The 17,380-nt window shown below is 50.6% G+C and overlaps 1 protein-coding gene across 1 annotated transcript in view; it reads left to right on the top strand.

The window, feature by feature from the left end:
- The first annotated feature begins 587 nt into the window (after positions 1–587).
- COPG1 (COPI coat complex subunit gamma 1) overlaps positions 588–17,380 on the top strand; it is a 28,143-nt gene continuing 11,350 nt past the window's right edge. Inside the window, exons 1-18 of the mRNA XM_036911533.2 lie at positions 588–735; positions 1,675–1,727; positions 2,172–2,252; positions 2,519–2,590; positions 2,822–2,901; positions 4,046–4,121; positions 4,379–4,471; positions 4,892–4,978; positions 6,488–6,645; positions 6,734–6,867; positions 8,744–8,811; positions 9,077–9,265; positions 10,097–10,192; positions 12,666–12,909; positions 13,683–13,758; positions 14,755–14,858; positions 15,327–15,452; positions 15,750–15,818. Of these exons, the coding sequence (XP_036767428.2) occupies positions 699–735; positions 1,675–1,727; positions 2,172–2,252; positions 2,519–2,590; positions 2,822–2,901; positions 4,046–4,121; positions 4,379–4,471; positions 4,892–4,978; positions 6,488–6,645; positions 6,734–6,867; positions 8,744–8,811; positions 9,077–9,265; positions 10,097–10,192; positions 12,666–12,909; positions 13,683–13,758; positions 14,755–14,858; positions 15,327–15,452; positions 15,750–15,818 (1,843 nt within the window). The 5' untranslated portion in view covers positions 588–698. The remainder of the gene's footprint in view (positions 736–1,674; positions 1,728–2,171; positions 2,253–2,518; positions 2,591–2,821; positions 2,902–4,045; positions 4,122–4,378; positions 4,472–4,891; positions 4,979–6,487; positions 6,646–6,733; positions 6,868–8,743; positions 8,812–9,076; positions 9,266–10,096; positions 10,193–12,665; positions 12,910–13,682; positions 13,759–14,754; positions 14,859–15,326; positions 15,453–15,749; positions 15,819–17,380) is intronic.

Raw genomic sequence — 17,380 nt, 5'->3', positions numbered from 1 at the left:
AGATCTCTGGAAGCTAATAAAATACAGCAGTTTACACCAGGAGCAGATGTTATGGCGATGAGCAGATACGAATTATAAGAGTAAACCCATGCAGTAATGCATTCAACAAGAATTTACTGAGCATCTACTATATGCCAACTTTACAGCAGTGAATAAAAGTCAATAAAAAATAAAATTACGGTGTGTTAGATGGTGATTCGAGCTCGGGAGAAAAATCAGGTGGGGAAAAGGGACTGAAAGTGAGCAGTGGCTAGCGAGGCGTCCCTCAGAAGGTAACAATGACAGAACAGGTCATGTTAATTGGGTGTCAACGGCGGGCCGGGGTGCTAGGGGCCTCACCTCCGAAAGCCCGTTTAAACACTCCACGACGCAGGGACGCATGGACTACTACTGCACTCATTGTACAGATAAGGAGGGTGTAAGGGGCAGAGCGGGGCTGCCCGACAGTCTCAGTCTAAATCCCCCACCCCCTCCTCAGTCCCCGACCCCGGGACACTCCCCGGCAATGACCAGGTTAACGCCGGACACCGCGACGCTGTCGGAAAATGCGCACGCGCAGAGCCTGGAGTGCGCGTGCGCATCGCGTAGGGTGACGTGGCCGGCCGGAAGTGGCCTGTACAGAACCGCTGCGGTACCAACTCTGCTAGCGGTCCGGGTCCAGCACGGGGTTGCTGCTTTGCGTCCCCGCCGGTACCAACATGCTGAAGAAATTCGACAAGAAAGACGAGGAATCGGGTGAGGGGGCCCAGACTGGGTCTAGGCCTGGGGAAGACAGGACCCTCGCCCAAGCTCTTAGCACTCTCCCTGGGAGACTTTCTTCGGGGCGTCTGTTTTGACGCCTGGCGGAGGCCCATTCAGGAGCAGGGCCTTATGTGAAGTTCACACCTGGTCAGTGGCAGGCATCGGAGAGCCAGAGCATGCTCCACTAATCCCTCACTCCTAAGCTCGGACCGCGATTCGTTGGCTGACCTTGGGTGGGGTCACGCGCCTCTCCGGGCCTCAGTTTCCCCATCTGTCAGGGGAGGAGGCCGGGCCAGATGCTCATTTGTTACTTTCCCCGTCCCACCTGTTGGGACTTGGCGGGGGCTGCGTTGGCGCTGGCCAAACTGGGGCGGAATCTAAATTGCAGTGTCCTGTGGCTGATAACCACATGATGATTCTCATTTTTAATTCAGCAAACAATTATTAAGCGCTTACAGCATGCCAGGCTCTGTACTGAGTCCTGGCGCAGTGCCCAGATCCTTGGAGCCTGATCTGGGAATATTTGAATAGTCACAAGCACAGGAGACAGAAGCCAACCAAATAATCACATGCAGTTAATCACAAATGTGACATCTGCTGTGAAAAAATCATAGTCGCTGGGAGATGGTGGTCCCTACATATAGTACGGAGTCAGTAAATACCAGTTGCATAAAGGAATGCAAGACCTGGCACTTTGAGAAACACAGAAGGACGGTCCCAGGGCTTCTAGGTAACTGTAAGTGGTTTGGGGTAGGGGGAGCCCCCTTGCAGGAGAGCAGTAGGATCTATACCCAGGTAGAGGTTTGCCATTCCGAAGGACTTTAAGCCTGACTATGTAGACCACAGGGACATCTTTCCCTTCTCTGTCTCTGCAAGCATGATAAAATTCAGTGTTGCAACCTGTAGTCAGCCTTCTCTGTTCTCTGCCTGTAGGTGGAGGCTCCAACCCATTCCAGCACCTTGAGAAGAGTGCAGTACTCCAGGAGGTAAAGCAGGCAGACATGTCTTCCAACATAGATATTCACAATTGATGCAATCAAAATACTAACACATTCAAAGTGCTGATTTAAAGAATGACATGGAAGAAAACCTATTCCTGGAAAGACAGGAAAACTCTGATCCTGCAGAGAGTTCATTATGCTTACATTTTTTTGTTTGTTTGTTTCTCCTTCCAGTGAACAAGCATTTACTAATTATCTGTTAGTCAATAAGTCAGCACATCCCTAACCAACATCTAGGGAAGACATCAGGAGTTGTTAATAGATGAATTAAGGAAGAAGCAAAAGAAAACTCTTTCCTTATGAAAATAGACTTGTCTAGGCAAGCATATTTATTTAACCTGGGACATCTCAGACTTTGTTCTTGTGGGTAGTCAACGGAAGGGAAATAAACTGGGCTTGAAGGTAATATCATTGGTCACTTCTTTTTAGGCCCGTGTATTTAACGAAACTCCTATCAACCCTCGGAAATGTGCCCACATCCTCACCAAGATCCTTTACCTTATAAACCAGGTATCAGGGTGAGGCTTGGGGGTGGGGAAAACAGTGCTGGAGGATGTTGGGGGACTGGTGTGCACAAGTCGGATAGCCCTTAGGCTGTTTGACAGCCCCTGGGGGGTTGTAGCCAGCGGCCAGCCCTGGGTCCTCTTGGTGTCTAACTCTCATGTGTTGCCCTTGATGGAGCCTCTGGAGGGTATGAGGATCTTGTCTGGGCTGATGTGACAGGAGGTGCCTTCTGCCCTCTCTGTCCCAAGCTGAAACTTTCTTGCTTAAAACAGGGGGAGCACCTGGGGACCACAGAAGCAACCGAGGCCTTCTTTGCCATGACCAAGCTCTTCCAGTCCAACGATGTAAGTGCCCAAAGCCCACCTTTCCTTGGGAGGATTTTAATTTAGTCCACAGCTGCTGTGTGTATCCACAGCTATGACAGGGTGGTGGTAGGGCCCAGGGAGGCTGGTCCCCCCCATCAGTGTGGGCTGCCTTTGTGTCGATTGGAGTTTTCTTTTCCTAACCTTGGCCCTCATGCTGAGCCAGTGGCCATAGGGCCTTTCTCATCCCTTTCTCACGGCATCTCATCCCAGCCCACACTCCGTCGGATGTGCTACTTGACCATTAAGGAGATGTCTTGCATTGCAGAGGATGTCATCATCGTTACTAGCAGGTGAGTCCTGAGCCTGTGGATGGCTCCTCTGATGGATTCCACTGACACAGGCCATTTTTTTCTTATGGGTACCAGGCAGTGAGACTTTGTTTGAGATATTGCCAGGCTCCCTTTCCTCTTCTGTCTTCCTCATCCTTTAGTTACTGCTGCCCACCCCATGGCAGCCTCTAGAATGTGCGGTTTCCCTTTTAATATAGGCACAAACCCTTCCTTCCCTGGTTCCTCTTAGTCAACTGAGCCAGCCTGGAACTTTCACAATGACTTTGTTAGTGAGTACCAAGAAGAAAATACAAGAAAATCAGACAGAGAGAATGCAGGGGGCCTACACACAGGCTTGCTTATTAAGTACTGGTTTCTGCATCAGGCTGAGTTACGCAAGGGACAGATGGGACTAAATTAAAATCCCTGCCCTGAAGAACTGGGGCTCAGTCCTCTTACTTCTTCTTGCCCCAGTTTGGGTTGGGGGGGATGTTACACATTCATTTGCATTTAGAAAATATTGAGTGTCTGCCAGTCCCTGTGTGTAGCTCTGGGAATACAGCAGCAAACAAAATAGACATGGTCTGTGCAGCCCCAGAATTTATAGAGAAATAACCAGGCAGAGAGATGTTAGGGTAGCATACAGTTTATCATGGGAAGTATGATAGGCTGTGAGCACAAGGCTATCCGGCTTGAATTTAGGTCAGGAAGGGCCCAGAACTATCTGAGCAGAGTCCTGAGAGGAGTAAGAAATGGCAGGACGGTGTGTGGGGGGGGTGAGAGGCGGGTGGAGGTGAGCGGTCAGGGACTGCCCCATGCTGAGGAAACAGCCAATGCCAAGGCCTGGAGTGGAGAGAGCAGGCCTGTTTGGGGACGTCCTGTTCAGGAGTGTACATGTGATGGTGATGGCAGTAGGAAGCCTGGGGAATGTTTTACTGAAAGGGAGTGACCTGGTCAGTTTGGAGTGTTATAAATAACCTCTTTGGTGGCTGTGTGGAGTTTGGCTTGGAAGGATCAAGAATACAGAGAGAAGGCTACTTAGAGACTGGTAGACATTCAGGGAAGTGTGGTGACGGGAGCTGGAGAGGAGCAGGTGGGGACGTGGACTTGGGGAGGGCTGGCTAGGCTCCTGCGTGTAGACAAGGCCTTCTCCCCTGCCCCCCAGCCTGACAAAGGACATGACCGGGAAAGAAGACAACTATCGGGGCCCTGCTGTGCGAGCCCTCTGCCAGATCACCGATGTGAGTCTGCTGCCCCCTCTCTCTTCCTCCGCCCTTTTCTCAGTCGAGGCTCGACCTCCTCCTGTGCATGCTTTATGTTGTCCCCCATCCCGAGGGCAAAGCCCTGAGACAGGTGATGTGGGGGTGAGGGCAGGGTGCAGGGACACAAGGAGCATGTGGCCCCCTTTCCCCTCGTCCTCAGTGCTCTGTACCCCACCACCACACTCCTGAGGGTGCCAAGGATTGATCGGGCCCTTCCCGCCCCACTGTCCCCACAGGGCACCATGCTGCAGGCTATTGAGCGGTACATGAAACAGGCCATCGTGGACAAGGTGCCCAGTGTCTCCAGCTCTGCCCTGGTGTCTTCCCTGGTGTGTAGCTGCTGCCGGGATGCTGTGTGGCTGGGGCCAGGAGGTGGATTGGGAAACTGAAGAAAAGAGTAGATTTCCAATAGGGAAACAAAATGTATCAGATCCTTAGATCTGAGAGTCCCATCCCGCTTCTCAGTGGAGAATTCCCAGGAACTCTGGGTTTATTGAGAAGGGGCCTATTGGACAGCCTTGACCCTTCCCTTGGGGTGACAGCCTGTTGGAGTTTGGGCCTGACAGGAAATCTTTGAGGGTGGGAGCAGTGCTGAGTTCCTGCGCTGTCTTAGAGGACCAGGACAGCAGAGGAGCCCTGGGCTGTGTTGGGAAGGTCCCTGGGCTGGGCTGAACTGTGCGCTGGGCGCAGGAGGCGTGACTACAGAGGGCCCTGCCCACCTGCCCCTTCATGTGCCCTATTGCCCACAGCACCTGCTGAAGTGCAGCTTTGATGTGGTCAAGCGCTGGGTGAACGAGGCCCAGGAGGCAGCATCCAGCGATAACATCATGGTCCAGGTGAGGCATGAGCAGAGCAGCGATATTTACAACCCTTAGGAGGTGGACGGCACAAGCTGGCTAGTAGAAATGGACGCCCACCACGGAGATCTGCGGCCCCTCTCAGGAGCAGGCCTTAATCCTCACAGTGGGTGTTAGGGAGACTTGGGCTTTGGGAAAGAATCTAGGGCACCACTTGTGGGGATTTGGGTTAGAGACTGCTTACCAGCTTGTAGTGACACATTCAGGTGTGTTGCTGACCAGCTCAGTGTGGTTTTGGGGTATGGGCTAGAGCACACCTGGCCCAGGCAAGCTGAGGGGCCTTTGCCAAGCTGGCTTTAGTGATGCATGGAAATAGCTTAGTGGGACTTTCATCTCCTTATCTTTTTCCAGTGACCTAGGCTAGGAACTTCTTTTTCATCAAATTGAGTCTGTTTCCTTGTTTATGAAATGGGAATGAAAGTTCTTGCCTCACAAAGCTGTAAGGATAAGATGAGCCTCTGTAACACTTGACCCTCCTCCTGATGCATACCTATGAGGAGCGCCTACCTGTAGGGGGTGGGTATCTATGGGGAACATATACCTGTAGGGGGTACATACCTGTAGGGGACAGATATCTATGGGGAGCATATACCTGTAGGGGGCGAGTACCTATGGGGAGCACATACCTGTAGGGGGCATGTACCTATGGGGAGCACATACCTGTAGGGGATGCATACCTGTAGAGGGCATGTACCTATGGGGAGCACATACCTGTAGGGGGTGCATACCTGTAGAGGGCATGTACCTATGGGGAGCACATACCTGTAGGGGGTGCATACCTGTAGGTGGTCCCTGTATGTTCATCTCTTCTCTTTTCTCTTCACCTTTGTGCTGATCCTCATCTCCACGGCCAGCTGGGCCCCGCAAACCCTCCTCCCTCATAAAAGGCACCCACAGCCGCCATGCCTGAGCCCTTGTATGCCGCTCTGGCAGGGAAACAGGAAAGAGCAGAGGGGATGGGAAGTAGCTCTGTGCACCTCACATCTCCAGAAGAGCCCTGGGCTTTGGGCCTCCAGGTCTGGTGCTGTCGGCACCTGCCATGGTCCTTGGGAAAGTATGTGGGGATAAGAGTGTTGTACCAGTTCTCTCTGTAAGGTGTCCTGGCTGAGGTGTGCCGCTCAGTGCCTTCCAACACATCCGTGCCCAGGGCCTGGCTCCTGCTTTCTCTTCCTTGTCAAAAGACAGCTGGTCTCCCATCCTTTCATCTCTGTGCCATCTGTTCTTTCCCTCCACACCTGTGCTTATGACGCCTGTCTGGGCCCTTGGCAAAATCAGGGTGAGAGTGAGAACTGCAAATACACTCTTGCGGTTTGTCGAGCACTGTGCGGGGGGCTATCTGGAGGAATTGTCGCCATCGCCCTGTGCCCCAGCTCCGACGATGCCTGTCTTAGAAATGAGAAGGCTGAAGCCCAGAGACTGCAGTGGCCTGCCTTGGCTGGTAGCCTGGGCTTCACCTGCCTGTGCTCTGCTGCCATCTCCCGTCCTCAGTACCACGCCCTGGGGCTCCTGTACCACGTGCGGAAGAACGACCGCCTGGCTGTCAATAAGATGATCAGCAAGTTCACCCGGCATGGCCTCAAGTCTCCCTTTGCCTACTGCATGATGATCCGCGTGGCCAGCAAGCAGCTGGAGGAGGAGGACGGCAGGTAAGGGCTCCTGTCAGCCTGGCTGAGGATGCCGCACCCAGTGCTTGGCCGTTCCCAGCTTCCTCTTTGCGCCCATGTTCTATTGTAGCCGTGACAGCCCACTGTTTGACTTCATCGAGAACTGCTTGCGTAACAAGCACGAGATGGTGGTGTACGAAGCCGCCTCTGCCATTGTCAACCTGCCAGGCTGCAGTGCCAAGGAGCTGGCCCCAGCTGTGTCAGGTTACCAGATTTTCATGCCCCTTCACATGTTTATGCCTGCTGGGAGCTCAGCCCTGCCCTGGGAATCCGGGGAGAGGAAGAGAAGGCCCCCAAATAGGCCACAGTCTAGTGATAAGAAAAGGAATCGGTGCCTAGTAAGTACCTGCTGCGGGCCAGGCACTGTGCCAGAGCCTGTCACACTTTGGGTTTGGGGTACTTCAATTTGGTCTTAGCACAAAGAAGGCTGGAGCTCTCTAAGTGGCAGATGTGAGGTTCAAATCTACTCTGCAGCCTGTGGGGCTGGCTAGCTGTGGCACGAGGGCCTGGGGGGACCCAGGATTTATGACACCAGTGCATGTCCACTAGGGGCTGAGCCATCTCAGATGAAGGAGAAGGCAGTTCTGAGCCTGGGCATGGGCCCAGAAGCCTGGGTTGGAGTCCTGGCCCTGCCCTTTAGCATCCTCCCCAGGCGTTACCCCCTGTGAAATGTAGATAGTGGTGGTGCCTGTCACATAGGGGTATGGTAGGCAGTAAACCTGAGTGGTCTATACAAATGACTTAGAACAGTGCCTAGCACCATTGTGAACACAGAGTAAGTTGTTCTTTGTGGTCATTAAGGAGAATCCACCAGGCTCGAGTGGTTTCAGAGCTAGTCATTTAACGCTCAGTGCCGTGTTTGTGCAGAACCCTGTGCTAGGTAGTCAGATCTCAGCATATATAAGGGTAGTGAGCCTGTGATGATGTGCTAGGTGGTCAGTACCAGAAAGCAGGTACATGGACAAGTTAGTAAAGGAGAGGTTCTTAGGGATGCCCAGATTCAGAGTGGGAGAAGAGGAGAGAGTGTTCTAGAAGGACAAACCCAATGAAACCAAAGGTTTCATGACAGCAGAATTCAAGTTGCAGATTTTCAGGAATGATCAACTTCCTGTTTTTCTAATATTCTCCGTAATAATGATGTAAAGCTGGTCAGACAGACAGGTGGGGTCCATGTTTGGAGAGAGAAGTCTCCCTTCCAACTTGGAGACAAAAATATAAGAAGTAAATGGATTCATTCACTGATCCAGGTGTTCATTCATTTTTATTGTATTCCCTGTATTGGCAGAATAATGAAAGAAATAAGATAGAGTCTTCAAAATAAGAGGTATCTTATTTTAAGAAAAACAAAAGTTAGTGCTGAGTCGTATAAGCGTGAAAGCCAGATGAAGGAACACAATACCCCAGGTTACAGCGGCCATGTTCACTACCACAGCCAGTGCAGAACGAGCTCCGAGCTTCCTGACAGCAGAGCCTGGGGAGGGATATGCTGCCTGACAGGCGCCCACAGAGCTCGGGAACCGAGGCAGTTGTTTGAGCCAGCACTGAGGATGCTCTGGTTTCCTGCACATCCTGGGCGGAGGTTTACCTCCCCGGGGCCAAGGGCTCACTTCCGGTATACAGGCAGTCCTGGATGGGGGTCCTGGTGCTGCCGGCTGCTAACCTATTATACCTTAGTTGCTTTTCCCCTTTGCGCCTCAGTCTGGGTATCTGTTCAGTGGGGATAATAACAGTTGGTGCTTTATAGGTTTCTGAGGAATCAGTTAAAGCCAGGCAGCTCCTCAGCACAGTGCCAGGCACACAGCAGGTGCTCAACTGTCATCATTCATAGGCCCTCCTCCCGTCCCCCCTCCCAGTTGTAAATCTCTGCTCATGACTCAGGTGCCCAGGGACCAGAGAGCTTCTCCTTGGCCGGGGTAGGGGTGCTGCAGGGAAATGAGCTGAGCAGAGGGTTTGGGTCTGAGCAGTTGCAGAGCCCTTGCACACCCTCGAAGCCCTGTTCTGCCCCTCCCCAGAGGCCTCCCTGGGGCTTCCCAGCTGCTGAGCGGGGAGGGCAGCCTGGCATGTGCATGTCTCCCCACAGTGCTCCAGCTTTTCTGCAGCTCACCCAAGGCCGCTCTCCGTTATGCTGCCGTCCGTACCCTCAATAAGGTAAGAGTCCCAGGGTGGGCAGAATGGGGGGCCTGCCCTTTTCAGAGGATCAAATGGGCAGCCTGATCCAGCTGGAGGTGTTTCCTAGCCCCTGACCTACAAAAGGTGTAGCCCTGGTCACAGTTACTTTCTACCAGATGGTGAGATGAGTTCATCCTCTGACCAGGTCAAAGGACCTCTGACCAGGCCAGACCCATCCAAACAGATGACAAAAGTCCTTTACTACCCCTTGTCCCTGTCCTCTTTCTCTTTCTTCCCCAAACAGGTTGCCATGAAGCATCCGTCAGCAGTGACAGCCTGTAACCTGGATTTGGAGAACCTGGTCACAGATTCCAACCGCAGCATTGCCACACTGGCCATCACCACCCTCCTCAAGACTGGCAGTGAGAGCAGCATCGACCGCCTCATGAAGCAGATCTCCTCCTTTATGTCAGAGATCTCAGATGAATTCAAGGTACTGGGTGGCTCTGGGGCACCCACTGTCTCCAGTCAGCAAGGTGCTCTGGGCCTGCTCTCCATGACCCCCAGCCCCTGGGCTGGGATTGACCTAAGGGGCTGGTTAGGCCTGAGGACTCGGCAGAGAAGTCCTCAGTCACCCCGTACAGGGGCCTCAGGAGATGCACACAGTCCTGTCTCCAGGCCTTTGTCCATACCATTCCTCTGGACAGCCAGGTGGCAGGGCCTGGCGTGAGGGCTGGAGTGAATGTTGTCCAAGGTAGGGCATTTTCTAGCTGAGGTTGATGGTGGTACCATCAATCAGTTTGGGGAAGCAGGGAGAGGGTCAGTCTTGGGTGTGGGAAGGGGCAAGGTCATGATGATTGCTGACCTGCTGAGTGTGAGGTGCCTGGGGGCTCCAGGTGGAATTGTCTGGTAGACATTTGAACTCAGACAAGAGACAGAGATTTGAGGTAAGTGTTGTAGAAGTGGCTAAAACCAGGGAAGGAGATAAGATTGCTGGAGAGACTGCATGGGAAGAGGGCCAAGGACAGGATACCCAAAGATGAGCCAGGAGGGCCGGGTGGGAGCCAGGAGGTTCAGCTGGGATGAGAGGGGGCTCCAAGACCTGAGGTCAGAGTGGAAGGGCAGAGCGGAGGACCCAGAGTCCGCGTCCAGGGCTCTTGGGGCCTCTGCGCAGGCCCCCTGCCCTGGGTAGGCTCCAGGGTTGTGCTCTCTCAGGGTGGGGCTGGAGCCTTAGCCAAGGAAGAATTCTGTTAGCGCTTAGTGAACTGAGTACCTTGACCCTCGTGGCAGGGGGCTGCTGCTTACACGTGTGCTTTTGACTCAGGTGGTGGTTGTCCAGGCCATCAGTGCCCTGTGTCAGAAGTACCCTCGCAAACACGCTGTCCTCATGAACTTCCTATTCAGCATGCTGCGGGAGGAGGTACGAGTGGGGCCCTCAGGGGGCGCCAGGATCCCTGGTGCTGGGGGCGGGGAGGCCTGGCTGCTGGCTCCCCCCTCGACTGGGGGCCAAGAGCCTCTTCCTGGGCGTACCCACATCAACCTCCTAACTGGGTGGATTTCCTGGTGCCTGTGGCCCCTTAAACTCCTCATGGGCCAACAGTCTAAACGTGTGCCAATTACTGGTATTTGCAGTAATAACTATAATGATGCCCCACCCTGGCTGTAAAGACTCAGCAGGTGCCCTGAGGCCATGCTTGTGCTGGAAATGGGGAAACCTGTGTTCTGTACTGTTGTCCAGTGTAGAAATATTCTGGGCCATTCCAGGAGTTCCAGGGGTGGTTTCTTGTAAAACTGATACTAAGAATGTGACATTGATTCTATTTTTGTTTGTGACCTGAATTAGTGATTCACTTATGCCACTGTTCTTGGATGTCACAACAAAACTGGGTAATTCAGAGGAGCAGATGCAAAGTGTGGAGTAGATGAGGTCCCCATATCCTTGGTGCCCCTTTGCCCCAGCCCCAGAGTGGCCCTTGGACTGAGGTAGTGGAAGTACCATTACCTTGGCTTCTTTGGGGTTCCCAGGAGCATTAGAGAAGCAGAGGGCACAGTGTTCAGGGAGCCTTCAGCTAATGGGCTGGCACTTCGGCGACACTACACAGTGTACACAATCTTGTGATCCTCATAACAGGCCTTGTCAGTAGACTTTATTATCTCTCTTTAAAATTCAGGGATCTGAGACTCAAAGACCTGCCAGGTCACCTCAGTAAGTTTCTGAGCCAAGATCCAAAGCCCATGGTTTTCTCCCAGAGCTCCTTTCCTTCCAGAAGAGCTCATAGTTCCATGTAACGGTTTAGTGTAAGACCTTCACTCATTAGAGCACAGCACTTAGACTCTGAGACCTTGCCCTCTAGAAAGTGCTCCTGCAGAGGGCATGTCATTCTCTAGTCAGGGCAGCTCCCAGCAAAGCCTTGATGAGGTTGCTCTGAACTTCATGCTGCCCACCAAGCTGGTTGGCTGGCTGTAGAACTGAAATACAGCATTTGAAGGTTCATAGTGCACCTACTCCCATGACAGCCTTGTTTGAAATGTACAATATTGTATAAATAGCATCTTACTTACTCTTCAAAAGGTCTTTGTTATGCAGGTGCCTGAGGTTCAGACAAGTAAAGTGACACAGCCATAAAACAGAAACTAAGCTGAGAACAGAGACTGGATTTGACCCTTATGCAAGTTTGACCTGCATTTGACCCATATGCAATTTTTACACGAATAATTTTTAAACCTTTCAAGTTAGTAGCCATTATTTAAAATCCAGGAAAAAACCACCACCACAACAGATTCAAGTTTCTCTTACAAAACTTGTAAGATCTGGGCTGAGGGGTGATTTCCCTCTTTAGGTGGGGTGAGCAGTGTCCTTTGCCGCACTGTTCCTGTGTAGTTGGCTTCATGGTGTCAGGCTACACGTCTGGTACCTATAGGCATCTCAGTTGTCACCTCTGTCTTTAAAGTCTTTGAGTAGCAGAGCATAGATTGCATCCAGGATCTTCTGATTCTCTACTGCCTCATTCTGCCTCTTCCTTTTTGTGATAAAATACGCAACATAAAATTAACATTGTAACTGTTTTAAAGGGTATTGTTCAATATTGTTAAATATATTCACATTGCTGTGCCACTAATGTCCATAACTTTTCATCTTGCAAAACTGAAACTCTGTACCTATTAAATAATAACCCCTTATTTTCCATTCCCCCGGATCCCCAAAACCACTATTCTTTCTGTCTCTATGAATCTGACTGCTCTAGAGACCTCCTGGTGGAATCACAGTATTTGTCCTTTTGGGACTGGCTTATTTCACTTGGCACAGTGTCCTCAAGGTTCATACATATTGTAGCATGTGTCAGAATTTCCTTCCTTTTTAAGGATGAATAATATTCTATCAGGTAGGTAGACCATGTTTTGTTTATCCATTCATCCATCAGTGCACTTGGGTTGTTTCTATCTTTTGGCTATTGTGAATAATGCTGCTGGGAGCATGGGTGTGCAGGTATCTCTTTGAGACTCTGCTTTCAATTCTCTGCAGTGTATTCTGAGAAGTGGGGTTACCAGGTCATATGGCAATTCTATTTTTAAAGAATTTCTGAGGAACCACCATGTTTTCCATAGCTTCTACACTACCATTCTACCTTATCTCAATGTTGGGAAGAAAAGTAAGACCCAAAATGTTTCTGTTAAACTATCTACTGACTGTTAGATTTGAAAGGGCCTCAGCGAGCATTCAGTCCAACCTTTTGTTTTACACAAAAAGGAGAGAGAGAGACCAGCAGAGCCAGGTCCCCTGTGTCCAGGTTCTGCATTTGGACCACTGTCCCTGTTACTGACGAGGCTCTGCACCTCATAGCCCCTTTCTGGTGAGAACAGCCTCCTTGCTCAGTTGAGCCCTCTCACTGCAGGGTGGCTTTGAGTACAAGCGGGCCATCGTGGACTGCATCATCAGCATCATCGAGGAGAACACGGAGAGCAAGGAGACGGGGCTGTCCCACCTGTGCGAATTCATCGAGGACTGCGAGTTTACTGTGCTGGCCACTCGCATCCTGCATCTCCTGGGCCAGGAGGGCCCCAAGACCAATAATCCCTCCAAGTACATCCGCTTCATCTACAACCGAGTGGTCTTGGAGCATGAGGAGGTCCGGGCAGGTGGGTCTGAGCCAGGGCTGAACGTGGGCACATAACTTTCTCTTGAGTAGACTGTTCTGGCAAAGGGCACTTGGCTTCCTTGCCTCACAAGCACAGTGTTTTATTGTAAGAAGGACATAGGTGCTTTGATGTCATTGAGTTGAACGGATCTTTAATTCTCTGTGTTACTGATTTCTTATTTTTTAATACTATATGTTGGTGTTTAGCTTTGTCTTTTTTTTTGTTCTCTTCTTGGTGTTTAACTTTTTTTAGACTCATAGCCATATTGACATATAACTGACATACTATAAAATTCACTTGTAAATGGGTGTACAATTCAGCATGCAACCATCATATTCTTTATTTTATTTTTAATTTACTGTTCATTCTTCTCATGCCTTCACTGGACAGATTTTCCTCTTTTACCAATTAATAGTCCTTAAATCATAGTTCATTTTCGTGTTTATATTAATCTAAAGCCTCCCTGTAAATTGAGGCCATTTCAGTACAGAAGCCAGCTTCTGTGGCTTCATCACAATTAATGCTGACATGGCTCCTGGAATCAGAGAATGGGGCTGCCTTCTCCGTGAAATAGAGGGGGAGGCTGAGGCCAAGTGCAGCCAAGGTCCCCCCAGACCCAACTGTGGCCTCGGTGGTGGGGGGTTTGAGTCGCCTGGCATGGGACTGCCTGGCTTGGGGCTTCTACTGCCCAAAGGTGCATTCTGAGCACCAGACGTGCCCAAGCAGCGAGCTGTCAGGCATGTCAGGTAACTCATTTTGCTTCACCAACACAGGCGCAGTGAGTGCTCTGGCCAAGTTTGGAGCCCAAAATGAAGAGATGTTACCCAGCATCTTGGTGTTACTGAAGAGGTGAGTTGAGGCCAGAGGGCCCTGGTAGATGACAGAGTTGCCTCAGTCCAGGTGTCCATCCTTTGTCTCTTGAAAGGGGGAGAAAAATTATCCAGTGATGGATTGTAAGAAAAAAATAGCAAAGAAAAGCATGCAAAACAAAATCATGGAAAATTCCCCCCACCCAGACGTGGTCATTATTAATGTGAGTTAATTTCTTTTTATAAAAACAGCTTCGTTGCTTTATAATTCATAAACTATGCAATTCACCCATTTAATATCTTCAATACGATGGTTTTTAGTACATTCACTGAGCCATGAACTACTGCCACAATCTAAGTTTAAAACATTTTTATCACCCTGAGAAGAAACCCCATCCCCATTCACAGTCACTTCTCCCATCCCCACCCCAGCCCTTGAAAAGGTTTGCTCATTCTGGATGTTCCATATAAACGCAGCCATACAATGTGTGGCCTTTCGGGGTCTGGCTTCTTCATTTTTCCAAGGTTCATCCATGTTGGAACATGAACTAGTACTTAATTCCTTTTTCTGGCCAAATAGTATTCCGTTGTGTGGATAGTCCACATTTGTTTATTTGCTTATCAGTTAATGGACATTGGGTTTTTTCCACTTCTTGGCTTTTGTGTATAGTGCTGCTGTATTCATGGGCCAGTTTTATGTGATACTCATTTCCATTCCTATTGAGAACACACTGAATGGAACTGTTGCATCGTATTAAATTATCTTTGGACATACGCTTTTGGATACAGGAGGTAGAGTACCTCCCTCACTGGGTGGGCTTTAAGGAGAGGGTCAAGAGCATATGAATATGGCCACCTGCTGGCTAATTAGTTAGCATCTCTTAGGCCCCTCTGCATTTGATGCCTGGATACCACATCTGGGCACCAGACCTTAAGAGACTTGCTTCCTCTAGCCATCCTCTGATGAAGCCCTGCAGCTTCCCTCCTGTCTCCCCTGTGGAGCCCCAGTCAGGAGTACCTTGTGTTCTGGCTGTAGGTGTGTGATGGACGATGACAATGAAGTCAGGGACCGGGCCACCTTCTATCTCAATGTCCTGGAGCAGAAGCAGAAGGCCCTCAACGCTGGCTATATCCTAAACGGTGAGCCTTACCCTGGCTGCCTCTGACCCAGCCCTGACTGGAGCACCGGCCCTTCTCAGCACCCCAGAGGGGAACTCTGCATACCCTTCTGAAGCAGAGAAAATCCGAGGCAAGCCACTCTGGGCTGGGCTTGCATGGCAACTTCATGGCATCACTGTGACCTCGGGGGACAAGGGTCCTGTGGTTCACACCTGTTGGGTGGAGACAGCTCAGTGAATTGAAACTCTAGTCATTAATAAAAACCTCCATTTGCATAGCACTTTACTCTGTAAGTCACTCTGGTATATATATGTAATTCCCTACACCAGGCCTGTGGAGGAGGATTAGGTGAGAAAGTGGGGGTCCAGAAGGGTAAGGGGTTTTCACAGGGTGGTCCAGCCTAGGCCCCAGGGCCCCAGTCTTCTGTGGCAGCTTCCTGGTGCTCATTCTGTCACGTGTTCCAGGCGTGACCTCTCCCCTGGCCTCTAGGTCTGACGGTTTCCATACCTGGCCTGGAGCGGGCCCTGCAGCAATACACTCTGGAACCATCAGAAAAACCTTTCGACCTCAAATCCGTGCCCTTGGCCACCATGCCCATGGCAGAGCAGAGACCGGGTAGGTAACAGCTGTACCCCTTTCAGAGGCCCTCGGGGGCAGGCCTCCAGAAAGGAGCTGCACTAGAAGTGAGGCCACTGAGCCCAACTAACTAACCAGGGTGGCTGGGGTTAGCTGAGAGGAGGGACTGATTCTTCCTCTGCCTCCAGGAAATGGTACACATACACACTAACCCCTGCTCTCTTCCCCACATGTTCTGTACGTCCCGCTGTCTCAGGAGGTGGGACATTCTCGCTGGGTAACAGCACAGTGCCCATTACTGGAGTCACTGGTCACCACGTGTATTTGCTCCCACAGAAAGCACCCCCCTCACAGCAGCCAAGCAGCCTGAGAAAGTGGCAGCCACCCGGCAGGAGATCTTCCAGGGTGAGTAGCAGTGCTTGGTGGGGCCCTCGGAACTGGGCTTGATCTCGTCAGCTTCGGGGTACCTGTCCTTGGGAATTAAGAGGAAGAACTGTTGTTCATTGGGTGTGTCCTGAGGGTGGGCCATGAGAGTGCTTTAGACAGCAAATTTGAGCCTCAGGGGGAAGTTATTGGGTCCATTTGATATCTGAGGAGTCGGAAGCTGAGAGAGAGAGCAGCTTGCCCAAGGTTGCACAGCAGTAAAGTGGAGGGTCTGAAATTAAGATCCAGATCAAACTGGAATTGGCTCAGAGCTGCCACTCGGCCTTCATTCTGAGGCCTGAGGTCCCTTAAGCCCAGCCCAGGTCCAGATGTCTGATTCAGAACAGTTGGGGTCCAAAGACACTGGTCCTTTTTCTTGGGTTCCAGATGTGTTCAGTCCACATTGTCTAGTATGGTTTTGCTTAGGTATTTATCTGTTCCTCTGGTCTTGAATTCATCTAATTGCCAGACAGTTTATCCACTGAATTCCTTTCCTCAAGGACTAGCACATTCCCCTCTTCCTCCATGAAGGATCACCTAAGCTCATCACTTCTATACCAGCTCTTCTGTCTTCCCTGAATAGTCTTGTATGGTCCTTCTATGTTCTTTTATATCCTCTGTCAGCACCGAGCATAGTGCCTGCCTTCCTCACAGCAGGCTCCCAGTTATTGCTGACTTAAATTAGGTCCCCCCATTCCACTCCAGCATCCTGTCTTCTGCCAGCATACTATCTTTGAGATTCAGCAAAGCTGGGATCCTGAGCTGACTGGAATCGCTCTGACCTGAGACTTTTCCTCCTGTGTTAGTGCCCTCTTGCTGCTCTGGCAGATCACCACAAACTTAGCAGCTTAACCCAACACAAATTCAGTATCTAACAGTTCTGTGTTCAGAAAGCTAAAGTGGGTTTCACTGTGTTGACAGTGCTGGGCTTGCTCCGGAGGCTCTGGAGGCTGTGGGGGAGAATTGTTTCCTTGCCTTTGCTAGTTTCTGGAGGCCGCCTACATTCCTAGCCTAGGAGTGCCCCACTCTATTATCACAGCCAGCAGTGTAGCCTCTTCAGATTTCTCTAATAATCAGATAATTCAGGATGCAGCCAGATAATCCAGGATCATCTCTGTGTCTCAAGATCCAGCTTAATCATATCTGCAGATTCTCTTTTACCATGTGGCATAACATATTCACAGGCTCTGGGAATTAGCCTCTGGACATCTTGGGGGCCAGCATTCTGCCATACCTTCCAAGGAAGCCTCCTTCTAAGCATCTTCGAGGGCATCAGTTTCATTTTAAACAATTTTCGCAAACCTAACATTTATTGTTCACATTAAATTCCAGGAACTTTGCTAGAGCTTCACATTTATTGCCTCATTTATCTTCACAGCAACCCTATGTGCAAGATCATTGTATCAATTTTATTGATGAAGAGTCAAACTCAGAGGCATTAGCTGACAGCTACTAGCAGAGTCCTCCAGGTAGTAAGTGTCAGGTCTTGAAACTTAATGCCCAATGAAATAAATTCCCATAGAAAAGTGCTCTGGTAGCTGATG

Source organism: Manis pentadactyla, chromosome 1 (assembly GCF_030020395.1).
Source record: "Manis pentadactyla isolate mManPen7 chromosome 1, mManPen7.hap1, whole genome shotgun sequence".
Classification (NCBI taxonomy): Eukaryota; Metazoa; Chordata; class Mammalia; order Pholidota; family Manidae; genus Manis; species Manis pentadactyla.
Note: the sequence above shows the minus strand (reverse complement) of the source record. Positions and strands in the feature narration are given on the sequence as shown.